Raw genomic sequence first — 15491 nt, forward strand, 5'->3', positions numbered from 1 at the left:
TGCCTATTAAAGCAGGAGATGCAGGAGACATGGGTTTGATCCCTGGGTTTGGAAGATCCCCTGGAGGAGGAAATGGCAACCCACTCCAGTATTCTTGCCTGGAGAATCCCATGGACAGAGGAGCCTGGTGGGCTACAGTTCATGGGGTTGCAGAGTCAGACACGACTGAGCAACTGAGCATGAGCACGCAGATGGTTTTTAAGCGAAGATACTTAGTATTTTTGTGTAGACTTTGGTATTCTTGTTTGGTAATATGGAGAGAACAAAAATGACTAGCTACTCCCTTGATCTTTGGTTTCATGGCTTTCAGATGAAAAAGAAGTTCTGGGGATGTTCTTTCTGGTTAGGAAGGTGGCCCCTCTTAAACCAAAAAGGGGTCAAGACTTGGTTTGTGGCTTAAATTAGCAAACTAATTTGCTGATAAGAAAATGGTTAATTTAGAAAAGATTTGTCAACATTTACCTACGTTTAAAATGGAAACTTTTTTAGAAGAGTTTTAGATTTACAGAAAAATTGGCAGATACCACAGGGAGGCCTGGTGTGCTGTGATTCATGGGGTTGCAAAGAGTTGGACCTGACTGAGCGACTGAACTGACTGAGTGACAGAGCTCCTACATGAGTGCCCCCCACCCACCCCTCAGTTTCCCCTGTTATTATCTGACAAGATCATGGCACATTGATTATAAGTAGTTACCAGTATTGATATATTATCAACTGAAGTCTGTACTTGAGTCAGATTTTCTTAGCTTTCCTCTGATGTCCGTTTTCTGTTCCAGAATCTCATCCTCAATAGCACGCTAAATTTAGTTGTCAGATCTTGTTAGGCTCCTCTTGGATTTGGTGGTTTCTCAGATTTTCTTTGCTTTTGATGACCTTGACAGTTAGAGGAGTGCAGGTCGGGTATTTTGTAGACTGCTCCTCTATGGGAATTTGTCTGATGCCTGGCTTCCTTTTAAGTACCTATTAGAGCGTCCAGTTTGTTGGCTTGCGCTTAGGTGCCTAAGGGTATTGGCCTCAGCAGGTTGTGCTTCGTATCATGTGAGGATGCAGGGTGGTAGCTGGGGTTTTCTGGGGGCTCTGCGGTGAGCCATGGTCATCGCTGAGATAGGCTGGGGTGCTCCTGATGTCCCCCAGTGCAGTGTTGCTTCACTAATGCTTCCAGGTTTAGCTTGGGGAGAACAGACCTGGCAGATGAAAGCTGGGAGCAGGAGAAGCAGCCAATGTCCTGAGTTAGGAGAGTGAGAAGGGTGTTTGGTGTCCCCTTTCCAATGGCCCCATCAAGGGCGCTCACAGGTGGTGCCTGTAGGAGCCCTGTTTGAGCTGCTGTTGCTTTTCTTTCTGTCTGGTACTAATAACTTTGGCAGCTTTGGGAGGACTGGTGTTTGTGTCTGGGACTGTGCTGAGGGTCTTTCTATATGTTTCATAGATGCTGCAGGGTTTTGAGGAGCTCAGCAGCAGCAGCCCTATGCATTCAGCGCACAGCGCTTTAGATGGGCACTGCAGATGGGGGGAATCTGGCAGGAGGCCAGGGTGACGGACGGATGTCCCCTGCCTCTGACAGTGCTCTGCCATTCTCCTGACCTGTGGCAGACCTTAGCCTGCGCTGTGTCATCAGTAAGCCTCTCATTTTTCCTTTTACAGTTGGGCTGTAAGAAATGCAGAGGGGATTGGGTCTAGGGCTTGCATCTCGAGTCCAGCCAGTGACCTTTTATTCTGTGTAGATTCTGCTCTTGGAGCATGTGGTCAGTAGGGGTATGTGTGTATTGACTTGAGGTCAGTAGTATGAGGAGGTGAATGGTGATGTGGGCATACTTCAAATTGCCCTGATGGAAAGCACCATCAGAAACATCACCATTATAAATGTGGTCTGTGACGGTGCTGACAAGCAGGCTTTGGATGGTAATCCACTCTGCATTTTACTTATTGCACTGTGTGACTGCAACTACTGTTTGATTGCTTTTTCCATGTCTCTGCCCAGGAGCTGCTTGTTCTCCGGACAGTAATGGCACAGTTTACCCCATAAACCCCACTTACATGCACACACGCACAGACAGGCACCCTCACCCCACTTTTCCAGGAAGGCAGGCCTCGTTTAGCTGGCAGCGTCAGAGCACACAGTTCCTGAAGAGGAGGTTGCTAATCAGGGAGATGCCGAGCAGAGAGAGTCTGCTGCTGAGGCCTGAAATTTACAGCTCCAAAAAGCCGCTTGCTGCTGCTGCGGCTGCTAACACGTTATAAGGGGTGACAAATACCAGGAACTTGTCACCGGGGTATGCTTCGAGCCTCACATTCTGTAATCAGAGGGTGAAGGTGTGAGCGCTATGATGCTTTCCCTGGTTTTATTTCTCTATGAGCATGACTAGGGTGTAGAGAATGTCTAGATGTTTCTCATGTCTTAATCATACAAAGCTTTCCTATGTTTTTGGCAATGGACACTTTAATAGGAGTTGGTTTTGCGGGGAGAGGAAGGTGCAGCTTGATCCATCATTGAGATTTTGGAAATCCTGCGATGTGTATGCAGTTGAGATGCCTGACAGTTACCGAATCTGTTGGGCAGTGGTTCTGTACCTCCTCTGGAGGGAGGAGCAGTATTGGTTTGCTGTACTAGCTGTTGTGCTTGGTATGGCCTTATGGAACTTTTGGTTTGAAGGTAGAATAGCAGTATAGCTATGGATACCTTGTGGTCCCCTCCCCCACCTCCCTGTGCTTATAATCTAGGGCTCTCTGACCTCTGTGCCATGGACCGGTACCTTCTGTCTGATGAGCGATGACATTATATTGGAAATAAAGTGTGCGATAAATGTAATGTGCTTGAATCATTCTGAAACCACCCCCTACTCTTGGTCTGTGGAAAAATTGTTTTCCATGAAACTGATCTTTAGTGCTGAAAAAGTTGGGGAACTCTGCTTTAATCCATTTCATACACCTGTGGGATTTCGAAGGATTTGGAAATCATTAGCTGAGGTCTTTCTCTTGTGGTCAGTTGGCCAAGCCCCTGCTGCTGTCTTTAGGGAGTGAGGGAGATTCTATTACGGCGGGCATTTTTACTTTGGCGTTAATGTGTCTAGATGGTAATGGTAGCAGATATACTCTTTTTGTTTCAGTTACTGAATCCATATTCTTGGTTATATCTTCTTGGCTGTTTTTAGTTCTGCACTTAAAATGACTGGGCTGGTGTAAGGGGGTCTTTGTTTTGGAAGATTCCCAAACCACCCTTACTATGTAATCATTCCTGACCTTGGCTTGGTCCTCATGTGACCACACATCATGTTTTTGATTACCCTTGGGCTTCACTAAGGTTTTCTGGCCAGGTGAGTTTTGAGCCTCTGGCTCTCTGGGCTTTAGTGTTAGTTAGCCTTTGTGTGCAAAGAAGGCAATGGCACCCCACTCCAGTACTCTTGCCTGGAAAATCCCATGGACAGAGGAGCCTGGTAGGCTGCAGTCCATGGGGTCGCTGAGGGTCGGGCACGACTTGAGCTACTTCACTTTCACTTTTCACTTGCATGCATTGGAGAAGGAAATGGCAACCCACTCCAGTGTTCTTGCCTGGAGAATCTCAGGGATGGGGGAGCCTGGTGGGCTGCTGTCTATGCGGTCGCACAGAGTCGAACACGACTGAAGCGACCTAGCAGCAGCAGCAGCAGCCTTTGTGTGATCCTCAGCTCTAAGAAAAAGGTTATAGCAGAATGGCTGTCGTTATCTGAGCCTGGTTTTTGCTGCATTCAGGTTTTACAAGTTAATCTTACACCTAGTTGAAACTTGAAGATAATTACCCCTCTCCTGATCTATAGAGCTCTTTCTCAGACCCTGTACTACTCTTGTGGTCCCTAGTCTGTTTTTCTCTACACTGCTTCCATTACTAATGGTGTGAAAACCCCAGGTTATCTTCCCATCCACCAGCGGTAGTCAGCCCTCCTTGGATATACAGCTTGGTTCCAACTGTCATCTTTCTCTTTTCATTCATTCTGTTTGATGGCGCTTTCCTCCTGCTATTTCCTGTCATGTATAATTTCTCACTTGGTTTTTGCTTTTTTGCTCCTTCTTTAGATTGTCCCTTAAATCACTCCTTTTTTTTTTCTGTGTGTTTGGCTGATTCTCAGGAAAAGGTAGTGGCTAGCCATTTTCAGGAATCTGCATATAAATGGGTATATTCTGTTGTAAAAGGTTGTGAGCCTTCCAGGGAATAGTTAGTGAAGGCTCTTTTACTGTTTTAGGATACTTAGCAGTGTGATACCCACCATAGCGAAGGAGACTCTAGCTCCTTTTGTTTCACATATAAAAGACGAGGGGACTTTTGCAAGTCTTCCCTCAGGGTGGCAGCTGACCCTGTAGTTTGTTCAGCTGCTGGTTTGCTCCTGATGGGGTCTGATTGAAGGTGGGGAGAGTGGGTTTTGATTCATCAGATGAAGTGGATGGTGGCTGTGTTTTGTAGTCAATAGCTTCCTTGTAGTAAAGTGTTACTTACAAAAAACCCAAAATGGCCTTGTAACAAAAAGTTCTGAATATAGCTGGGTGAATTGTAGACTGCTGGCTGAATTATGAGGTATGGTTATAATCCTGATGTAGTCTGAGTGTGGTTTTGAGGAAATTTTATTCTGTGCACATTGGTGGAGTGTTCTGATAACCTCCACAGAGGAATATTTGTGCTTTTGCTGTTGAATAGATATCCTTGAAAGCTTGGGAGTTAGTTACTAGCTGAGTGGGGTCCAGTGTTGCTGTTTTGGGGTCCAAAATAGAGATGCCCGTAGTAGTGCTCTGAAAAGGTGGCTTCCAGAGTAGTTGAAGTCATATCTTAGCAATCTAACGTTTCTGCCGGTGAGATCAACAACGGAGCATCTCCTTTCACATGCTGAGATGACAATACTTTTTGCCCTTCACTTGCCTTTGATTTTTCTGCTCTGTGTTGGGGCGTCCTATTTTGGTTTTTTCTCATCTAGTGCTGGTACCTCCTAATCCAGCCCTTGCCTCTTTTCCTAGAATCATGTTGTGATGGGCATTTTGATTTTAACTTAGAACCTGTTTCAAGGAAAATCCTCGGTAGTACGTAGAGACTAGATTTCTAGTTCTTAAGCTTTGTAGTTTCCCACAAATCTTGGTCAGGGCAAAAGATGAAAAAGCTTGGCCATCCTTCTGAGTGATACAGATCCTGCCTTGCTGAGAAATCATCATATCTCTCAGGTCTGCTAATAATGGGATAGTTTCCTTCAACGTTGTTGTACCGTAAAGAATGATGTTGGATCTGTCCCAGTGGCTGTTGGTGTCAGCCTTCTTCCTGTGACGGTGTGCCTTGCTCCTTAGCACATGTGCTGCGGGATTGGGCCTTTGCGGCACATTTCAGCATTTTCGCCTTCTTGCCGCCCACAGGTGATGCAGGTGCTCAATGCTGACGCCATCGTCGTGAAGCTGAACTCTGGGGACTACAAGACCATCCACCTGTCCAGCATCAGACCGCCAAGACTGGAGGGGGAGAATACACAGGTGAGACGAGAGAAGCAGCAGCACCTCTTTTCTGAAACCAAGAGGGAGGAGCTGGACGATCAGTTAGATATGGTTCGTGTGTAGGAGAACACTAACAGACCAATAGTGTAAATCGCCGAAGTATTATTTCCTAGTATTTGCAGCCTAGCTGCCACTGGGCAAGTCTGTTTCTCTTGAACCACACTCACTGCTCTCCTTCATTTTTGATGGGCCCCACTGGCATTCCTCCCTAAGGGGCTTGAGAGGAGTTGGGTTGGTGTATGTTAGGTGGTGAATGAGTCTTGTTAACGAGATCTTATTCTCTGAAGTTAAGGAGAGGAAGGGTCTGTGTCTCACGCGCATGATAGCAAGGCCTGTTCTGCTGGTCATTTTGATTTGCTCTGTGTTTTTGCTCTAGGAAGAAATAAATCTTGGTGTGTGTGTGTGTGTGTATATATATTTATATATATATTGGGTGGGGTCAATTACTCATCTTTTCCAAGTGGCGACTAGAATTGTTAGTTGCACTGTTTTGTTCTATTTGCTGGGTCTTCGGGCAGCAGGGGTGCTTGGCTAGCCAATGTGTACGATTTTGGTATGTCAATTTGAGAAATTATGCTTAGGATGAAAACTGTAGGCAGTTTTGTTTTAAATTTTGTGGTCATTGTCTTTCTGTTGTTACAACTTACGAGAGCCTGGGGAAAGGGATTGTGGTTGAACTTTTTTGTTTGTTAGGCTGTCTTAGTTTTGTAGACATCTTTTCCAGCACCTGTTTTTGCCTCCTGATAGCTAAAGTGTGTAACTGTGTGGATCGGTTATAGAACTGGGTCCTCAGTGAGAGCCAGTGCCACAGGCAAATTAAACAGTGTGGTTGAACTTAGTACCATGTAGTTTTTTAATGTATCCTTTTGTAGTTTTAGAGATGTGAAATTTGCTTTTCTGATGTTTTGCACGTACCCGTGTCTCAATGCATTCACGAGTTGAAATTCAGGCCCCGTTTTCATTTGTGTGAGAGTTTATAGGCAGCCCATAAGAGTAAAATAAAAATATTGTGATTGTCTTTTGAATCAAATCATGCATAAGAAATCCATACAGGATGGCTTCTTTGAATGTCTGGCCAATCAGTTCATCTCCACCCCCCCCACCCTCCCAGCCTTTTTTCCCCCATAGAAGAGGCATTTTAATGCAGCAAACAGTATTGTGGTAAGCTTGAGAATTTAAATGCACGAAAGCTTAGAAATGCCAAAATAAGGTTCTCTCAGTAACTGTAGCTCTGCCTCATTGCACAGAGTAAATATACATCTCCAATTTTATCAGTGTTGGGAGTAGTCCACACTTCTGCATCTGTGCCATGCAGTTGGAATTAAGGTTCCCACAGCAACCACAACTTTGGAATTCTTGAACGTTAATTTTTGTGCCTGCATCATCAGCCAAAGCATTATGTTAAAGTAGATTCAGGAGCTGAATTTTAAGCAGTTTTTAGGGATGTGGGGGTGTTACAGCAGGTTGATGGTGATAAACTACCACTGAGAAGTTTATGTTTTTGTAGAATCCTTTGTAACTTCTCAAGGGGTAATGGGTGGATTTCCCTTAGCCGAGTGGACAACGGAAAATTGTTGGAATATATTTCCTAGTTTAGGCAGGGTCCTGTTTGTAAAATTTCTTGCTCTTTACCAAGGTAGGTTATCAGCTTATTTCAAACTCTTGTTCATTCCTGAGATCTTCCTCCATTTTAAGAAAGCTTTAAGTGAGGCTCAGCTCTAAGAGTCAACATATGGCTTTTGAGTGAATTGAGGAATGAGTTCCCTTATTGGTTCATTAAATTCCTTTGGAAGATCTTAGTGAGGGTCACATAAGAGATGAATATAACCCTCTTTGAGTACAGTGATGGAGGTGCTGTGCGGAGCCCTGTTGTGGTGGGTGCTGGGGAAGTCTTCTTGGGAACAGCTCACTAGCCTCTTGAGCGCTCATGGATGAGAAGTAAGCAGGTGGGAGAAAGGGCCTCCTAGACCAGCACTGTCTAATAGATGCATAATGCAAGCCACAGATGTGAGCTGTGTGTTATTTAAAATTGTCTAGTAGCTTTGTTTTAAAGAACATTAATTTTAATGCAGCTTATTTGACCTACTATATCCAAAACAGTATCATTTCAACATTTAATGAATATAAAAAATTCATGAGATATTTAACTTTTATCTTTACTGTGTCTTAGAAATCTGGTGTATATTTTATACTTGGATCTCAGTTTATCCTAGCATATTTCTAGGGTTCAGGAGCCACAGGTGTGTAGTGTCTATTGTAATGGATAGCACAGGTTGAGGAATTCTGATGAATAGGTTCATTGTCTTTGATCAGTCCTTTCCCACTTTGTACCAGATGTTGTGCTGGGGATGCCATGGGGAATAAACCCTCCTAAAACTACTCTCATGGAACTTTACAGTCTATAGGGGACGTACGCACGTAAGTGTGTTTATGTTATGTGCTGTGGAAGAAAAGGTTAGTGTTTATAGGAGTGCGTAATCTGGGAAGGCTTCTTAAGGCCTGAAGGCTGACTAGGAGTTAGGTAAAAAATGGAGAGACGACAATTTCTGACCAAGACAGCAGCAATGACAAGAATCAGATGAGTTTGGTCCTGGGGAATGGGTGGCCACTGTGGGTGATGCACGTGTGGTATGATGCTCTGTGGTCCACAGTACGGGCAGGGCAGGGCACACATGTTCTGTGAACATTTCCAGGTACTCATGAAAAGGGACTGCGGGCCGTGTGATGAACTGCCGGCAGTTTTGTATGATTGGAATAGAGGATGCTTAATGCCGGGGTGGGGGTGGGGGAAGTGGGGTAGGAAGAAATGGGTTTGGGAGTTAGGCATGGGCCACAGGTTGAAAACATCTATCCCATGGTTTTTAGATTTCTTTTGCCTTGAAGAATTTTAAGGGACGACACCTTTCAGATTTGAGTGTGCTTGTGTTGGTGGCTTGCATTTATAAAACATGAAAGTAACTTTGCATCTATAAAGGAAAATCATGCTAGATGAAAGCTGATCTGTAGCGAGTGGTTCTGGTTTTGTTTTTGGTAAAGCTCGCCTGGAGGCGAAGGGAGTGGGAAATGCAGGGCTGTGGGTTTGGCTCTAGCAGCCTCTACACGAGAGGAGTCAGAGTTCTTGCCTTTCTACTTCCCCTGGAACTCTCACAGTGAGTGGAAGACCTAATGCTTATGTTAGATTTATAGTATAGGTGTAGGAATAGGCGTCACCCACGGATCCCAGCCAGGCTGTAACTATGTGTGTGTAATGACGAGGCAAGCAGGAGTCCCTTTGGAGTCTTGTTTTCCCTAGTGTTCTTTACCGTATACAGCAGTTTCTTTACTACAAGGGCAGTCCAGTCAAGTGCTGAAGGTGTAGATGTCAGGACATCTGTGAGGCCACATTGTACCCTTATGCAAGTTAGAGAAGACTGTCCCTTGCTTCGAGCAGCCTCAGGGCAGGGCACACGGCTTGCAAATAGAGTGGAGGCTGGATTTCAGCTCCCATTTTTCCTGTGTCCCCCTGGCCAGTGTGTACAAGATGATGTGGCTGTCCTAGTTAGAACAGCCCTGATGGACTCTCCAAAGAAAATGTCAAGGCTGTGTTTTGGGAACTGGAGGGTGGTCTCGTAGTTACAGAAACAAAGGATGCTTGGCCATTGTTTGGAGATGACAGATGGACCATGGCAGACATTGAATGAAACCCTTAGGAGATTGCCTTCTCTCGAAGTCTGGGACACTTTTGGGAGAGGGTGTCAGTGGCTTTGAAATGGAGAAAAAGTAACTTGGCAGCTTATGGTATTGGAGCTCGTTCTAAACAAAAAAGCAGAGTGGAGAAGGTGCAGATGAGGGAGTGGGAGGAGGAGAGGTAGGGGCACGTCTCTGCAAGCTGGAGCTTCTTCACCGGCAGGCGAGTGGCATGCAGGGACTCCTGCTACGCACAGCCTCCCTCCTCCAGGGGCCCAGGTGACGACCCAAGGGGGCTTGTCATTCAGGTGATGATAGGGAGATGCTTCTGATGTTGATCTTCTCCATACCCTGAAAACTCACGTGGCATCAGCTCACACAGATCTTCTGAGACATCTCTATATTGTGAAGACAGTAGTGCAAGTTGGATTTTCCTTTTTTTTACATACAGAGACAAATTCATTTCTGTTACATTATACATGAAGGCAAGGAGGTTTTGCCCAAGGCTAGCTGTACTTCCACTCCCCCCTTTTGGTTACTTTCTAATTGCAGCCAGAGGAAGGGCTCTGGACAGAACTGCATGATCAAAGGAACTGCTTTCATTCTCTGCAGCTCCTTTCTAGTAGTATGGAGAATTCAGGAGTAGCCATGGCTCCCAGATTGTGGTTAGAGCTTGATTTGTTGCTAGAACATGCTACAGAGTTAGAAGCTAGAGAGTGTGGTGTCTCCCTGAGAAGGAGTACAGTGTCGGATGCTGTGGATTCTGTTTCTGTGACACCAAAGTATTGGGTTATTCAGAGAAGATCCAGTGTTAGCTCTTTGGAGATGTAGCTCCTTCGGCTGAGATCCCATTTGGACATCAGTTTGTGGTATTCCTGTGGACCTGAACATGTATCAGGACTTCTCTAAAGGTGTGGTGTGTTGGCTAAATCTCTCAGTTTTGTCCGACTCTTTGTGACTCTATGGATTTTAGCCTGCCAGGCTCCTCTGTCCGTGGAATTCTCTAGGCAAGAATACTGGAGTGGGTTGCCATTTCCTCCTCCAGGGGATCTTCCCAACCCCAGGATCAAACCCGTGTCTCTTGCATCTCCTGCGTCGGCAGATGGATTCTTTACCACTGCGCCACCTGGGAAGCCCTCTCTAAAGGTGTAGTCTCTGTTATCCAGTTGTTTGCCACAGAGATACAAGTGCTTAATCTTGGAGAAAGGCTGTGGGTTTTCCGAGCTACTGCTTAAAGGAGATAACACATTGTGGAATCTCAGGACTTCCTAGAGAGCTTTTGGCTTTGATCTAAAGCTGGAAAACCTAGTGCTCTATTGCCCAGGGCTGCTGCGTGCTTTGTGTTACACTTGGAGTGTTAATGACAAAGGAAATACAGCCCCTGGGCATCCGATGAAGGGGCTGACATATTTCCCCATGAAGTCCAATCATGCAGTGCTATTGTAGTGGGCAGCCACGCGCGCGCGCACACACACACACACACACACGCACACACACACACACACACACGCACACACACACACACACACGCACACACACACACACACACATGCCCTCTGGGAAGTGGGGAAACCCTTCCCTCATCTCATGTGTGGTTTCATGCTTTCAACTTGTATTGGTTCCCATCACCCTGTCTTTCAGCCTCTTCCCTTGAACTAACTTACCGCATAAGTGTTCTTTCACAGCAGGGCCTCTAAATATTCAGACCTGGGCACTGTTGGATGAGTTTTGTTAAAGCTGCAGTCCGCCTAGTCTCCCAGAGTCACTGCTGCCTGTTGGGGGTTTTGTTTCCCAGGCCTGACCTCACTGGATCTGCCCTGCAGGCAGATGACGGGAGACCAGGGCTGCAGGTAGGCACATAACTAGTGATGCCCTGCAATGCTTAAGGGCATTTCCTCAGAGGCAGGGTGGTTGGGTGGTAATATTCCCTTTTGCAGAACCCCAGGGTGCTTTGCTATTTAATCATGATTAAAAGTGGTTTCTCAACCTATTCCCTTTAGTTTAGATTTCCAAAGGCTCAAGCTTTACCTGGGACCCTAAAACAGATGATGCTGCCTCTGAGATGCATACCAACAGGAAGCTGTGGGACTACAGTCCTTGCATGGAGCAGGGGCAAACCAGTAAACTGTGATCTCTGTGTGTGACTGGGAGCATAAGGCAAACAGCAGGTTGGGGAGGGACTCCAGCCTGGCATTGAGCACCTTGGAGAAAAGCAGAAGCTCTTTGAAATGGATCTAGCATCTCACCGGTTTCTAATGGAGAGATTTGGGGACTGCAGCAAAGTGATCAAAAGACACAGAATGTGTCAGAGCACCGGCAGAGGCATTCTGTACCCGTTTCAGATTTGTTTGATCTGAGTGTTTTTGAGAGGAACACTTGAAACTTCTTTGTTAGAGGACTCAAAAAAAAAAATTACTATTAGGAGACGATGGCTTGGTCTTAGCTCATCTATTTAAGATTCCAGGATGGATGTATGCTGTTGTTTTTTAAAGATCAGTACTTGTTGCTAGGCTGGAGCGGTCACTGGGGTCAAGACATTTCCTATTTGAGTGGAGAGAGAGATATATATATATATACACACTATTTATGTATATATACGTGTGTGTGTGTGTGTGTGTGTATGGACTTCCCTGGTGGCTCAGATGGTAAAGTGTCTGTCTACAATGTGAGAGACATGGGTTCAGTCCCTGGGTTGGGAAGATTCCCTGGAGAAGGAAATGGCAACCCACTCCAGTACTCTTGCCTTGAAAATCCTATGGACAGAGGAGCTTGGTGCAGGCTACTATCCATGGGGTCACAAAGAGTCAGGCACGACTTCACTTTCATATATATATATATATATATATATATATATATATATTTGCATGCTTAGTCACTCAGTCGTGTCTGACTTTTTATGACCCTTTGGACTGTAGCCCACCAGGCTTCTCTGTCCAGGGGATTTTTCAGCAAGAATACTGGAATGGGTTGCCATTTCCTACTCCAGGAGATCTTTCTGACCCAGGGACTGAACCCACGTCGCCTGTGTCTCCTGCATTACATTCAGATTCTTTACCCACTGATCCATCAGGGAAGCCCCATATATGTATTACAGTTTAGTTCAGTTGCTTAGTCCTGTCCGACTCTTTGCGACCCAATGGACTGCAGCATGCCAGGCTTCCCTGTCCATCACCAACTCCTAGAGTTTACTCAAAGTTGTATTTAGATAGAGCTATATCCAGAGTTTCCTAAAATGTACGTTCCACTGGTCTGTATAAGTGAATTATATCCTGGAGAAGACAACAAATGCCTATTTCCCTTTGATTTAGTTTTTTTTTATCTCTATTACAAATTATATTTTCTTTTGTTCCTTGTAGTTAACACACCCCCTTTCCCATGATCTTGCCTCTCCCCTGCAAATAATTTTTGGGCGAGTTTAACAGTCTCCTAGTGGATCTTGCTGGTTAATCCTTCCCCAAGCCATGTGCATTGATGTCTTTCAATCCATCTCTCTCTCTTCTCCCTTCATTTAATCATCACTATTACACACTTCTATATTTTCAATTTATCTAAGTCATCGCAGCGCTGCTTTGTTCATATTTATTGCCTCTCTTCAGTCCTGTGAGCTGCGGTAATCTTCTCTTGTTTCCAGAGTTGACAGCCCTATGGTGTTTACTGTCCTGTGACCATTGAACACAGCTGCTGTGCTGAGGTAACCCTCTTTCTTGCCCTGGTTCTTGAAATCCTCTTTAGGCCAGATATTTCCATACACAGTCCTTCCCTTTCTCTGTATCCTCCTCTTCTGATGGTTTCTGTCCCAGCCTGCTTCCTGCCGTGAAGCCTAAACTCCACTGTCGGCAGGAATGGTATGGTTTTCTTGGAATGGTGTGGTGTTCTCGGCTTCCTCTCCCCTCTACTTCCAAAGCTTGCAGAGTGCTGTGGCTTCTGGAGGCTTTTAACAGATGTTTAAATCGATGTGTCTGCTGAGGCTGAAGGCCTAATCCATACATTAGTTTTGAGTGGCATCATTTTTAGCACTCCCAAACCATCGCTAATTTCCTTGACTGCTTCTGCTAGCCATGGCAACTTGAACCAGTGTATTGGTGTCGAAAGGCCCCAGGAGAGAGTTTTTGCAGTCAGTTTTTTCCTCCTTCCTAATTGGATTGCTTGTTTTGATGGTCACGTCACACATGGCTTGGTTTTCTGTAGGCACTTCCTCTTCCCCACTCCTGGTTTCAATCTAGTTGCCGCCATTGGGGTGACGAGCCCTGCCTCTCTCTGAGCAGTGGTTTTCCTCATAATAGTATTTCATTAGTGCAGGGCAGATTGGGTTCAGGCCACCAGAGGGGTTAATTTCGGGATTTTAAGTGTTTTGCAGATTGGTCCCCAACTGACTTTCTTTTAACACATCTCCTCTTACTCAGGCTTTCCCAAATAATCCCTCTTTCATAGCAGTTCAGAGGTCTCGATTCATTGGAGTTTTGGGGTGCGCTTCCCCCCGAGGGCCGTCTTTTTCCTGTGTCGACCTTGTTGGTTGTCAGATTATTTCTTTGCATGGAACTAATTTTAAAATCAATTAGAGAAGCTTTCCCTTCATCTTTCTGTCTTTATTTATGAGATACTGATTGCAGAGCTACCTACACTGTGTTTAGATAAATTACTTTTTTTTTTTCCATAACATTTATATTCAAGGCAAGTTTAGTGCAGCCATCCAGTGCCTTGCACTTTTGCAGGCCAAGGCTGTAGGTTTCATTCCTTGGTGGACTAATTAGCTTTGTACTGGGAAAATTGTGTTCAGTTCAAAAACCCCAAACGTTCCAGTTCCTCATGTATTATAGGCACTGTGGACCTGGGAAATTATTTTGATTAGTAAGATGTTTGTAATCATAGAAGCTGAGTCTCAGATCCTGACCAGCATATGCCTGGTGTGGTCACAAGGTGGACTTTAGATGGATAGTGGCTTGTGGATGAAGCAGCATCAGGTCACTGCTGGGGAAAAGGCTTTTCAGAACCGAGATGAGAAGGGAAAGCTGAAGGCACAGATACTTGCTTTCCGCCCCCTGAAAATGACAGGTCTATTGCTTAGGCATATTTTTAACGTCACTTTTCATTTCAGTCCTCCTTTGAAATCCACGGCCAGTTTATGGGTTGTTCACATTTTATAGGCCTTCGTCTCACTACCTCTTGTGATCTGAGCCTGTTTTTGACTGCCGTGTTGGTGACTGCCTTGGCACAGTGCTGCTTCACCAGGAGGAGCTCCATTCGGATTAGCTGTGAAGACACCACAGAGACTTTATGCTCCTTACTTTTTCACTTCTCTGCTAGAAGCCAGCGGATGTCATCTCCTTTATCTTCGTCTCATTGTATTGGGCCCTTCGTGAGGCTAAACAGAAACATCCCCTTTCTGGGGCGTCTGCTGAGTCTCCGTGTTCAGGTGTCAGTCCCAGATTTTGGTTCCTTTTGCTGTCCTGCTGGTTCTGGTTAACCCACTGAAGGGATGCCTGAGCACACAAGCAAAAATAGCAATAGTTGCCAGCTCACTCCCTGGCCCATAGTTTTTGATACTCACATGTTTGTGTAATGTCTCATTGCATTCTTACTGGCTCCCCGTGGTTCATAATTGGGGCAGAATATACTGATACTGGCCTTTCTGAGTTGCCCGCTCTACACACCAGGACGTCTTCCCCTTCATTACTAGGGGGGCTGGTAGGAAGGCGTGGCTTTCCTTTTTTGTTTTTTTAAATGTGCTGTCGTCTTCGGTGAGATGGTCTGGAAACCGGAACAAGCCACATCCTTTCATACAGAACTGCCTTCAGCGTCTGCATATGCAGCTGGAGGTGCTTGTTGTAGAAAGCCTGCCCTGCAGAAGCCGTCGATGGATATCTGCAGAGGGGCTGCTGGTGTGCCGTGGGCCCAGGCCGGCTCCCTCAGGCCCTGGCTGGAGCGGGAGCCTATGCGTGGGGGTGCAGATGTACCGCCCACCCTGGTCTTGCTGGCCCCTTCTCCCTCCTGGTGCGGCCTCTGAAGGAGCGTGCTGTGTTCTGCATGGGATGGGTGGCAGTTAGCTCCCCTGGCTGGTTTGGCCATTGGGACAGCCAGGACTGTTAGGACAGTTTGTACCCTGGTGGCTCAGACTGTGAAGAATGCGCCTGCAATGCAGGAGACCATCCCTGGGTCAGGAAGATTCCATGGAGAAAGGAATGGCAACCCACTCTGGTATTCTTGCCTGGAGAATTCTACGCATAGTAAAGCCTGCCGGGCTACAGTCCGCGGCGTCACAAACAGACACGACTGAGCAACTAACAATTTCATTCTATTCTTAACACTTTGTACTTTAAGAGGAGGGA

The 15491-nt window shown here is 45.8% G+C and overlaps 1 protein-coding gene across 1 annotated transcript in view; it reads left to right on the forward strand.

The window, feature by feature from the left end:
• SND1 (staphylococcal nuclease and tudor domain containing 1) overlaps positions 1 to 15491 on the forward strand; it is a 421336-nt gene that overhangs the window by 58441 nt on the left and 347404 nt on the right. Inside the window, exon 10 of the mRNA XM_061414616.1 lies at positions 5365 to 5478. Within this exon, the coding sequence (XP_061270600.1) occupies positions 5365 to 5478 (114 nt within the window). The remainder of the gene's footprint in view (positions 1 to 5364; positions 5479 to 15491) is intronic.

Source organism: Bos javanicus, chromosome 4, assembly GCF_032452875.1.
Source record: "Bos javanicus breed banteng chromosome 4, ARS-OSU_banteng_1.0, whole genome shotgun sequence".
Taxonomy (NCBI): Eukaryota; Metazoa; Chordata; class Mammalia; order Artiodactyla; family Bovidae; genus Bos; species Bos javanicus.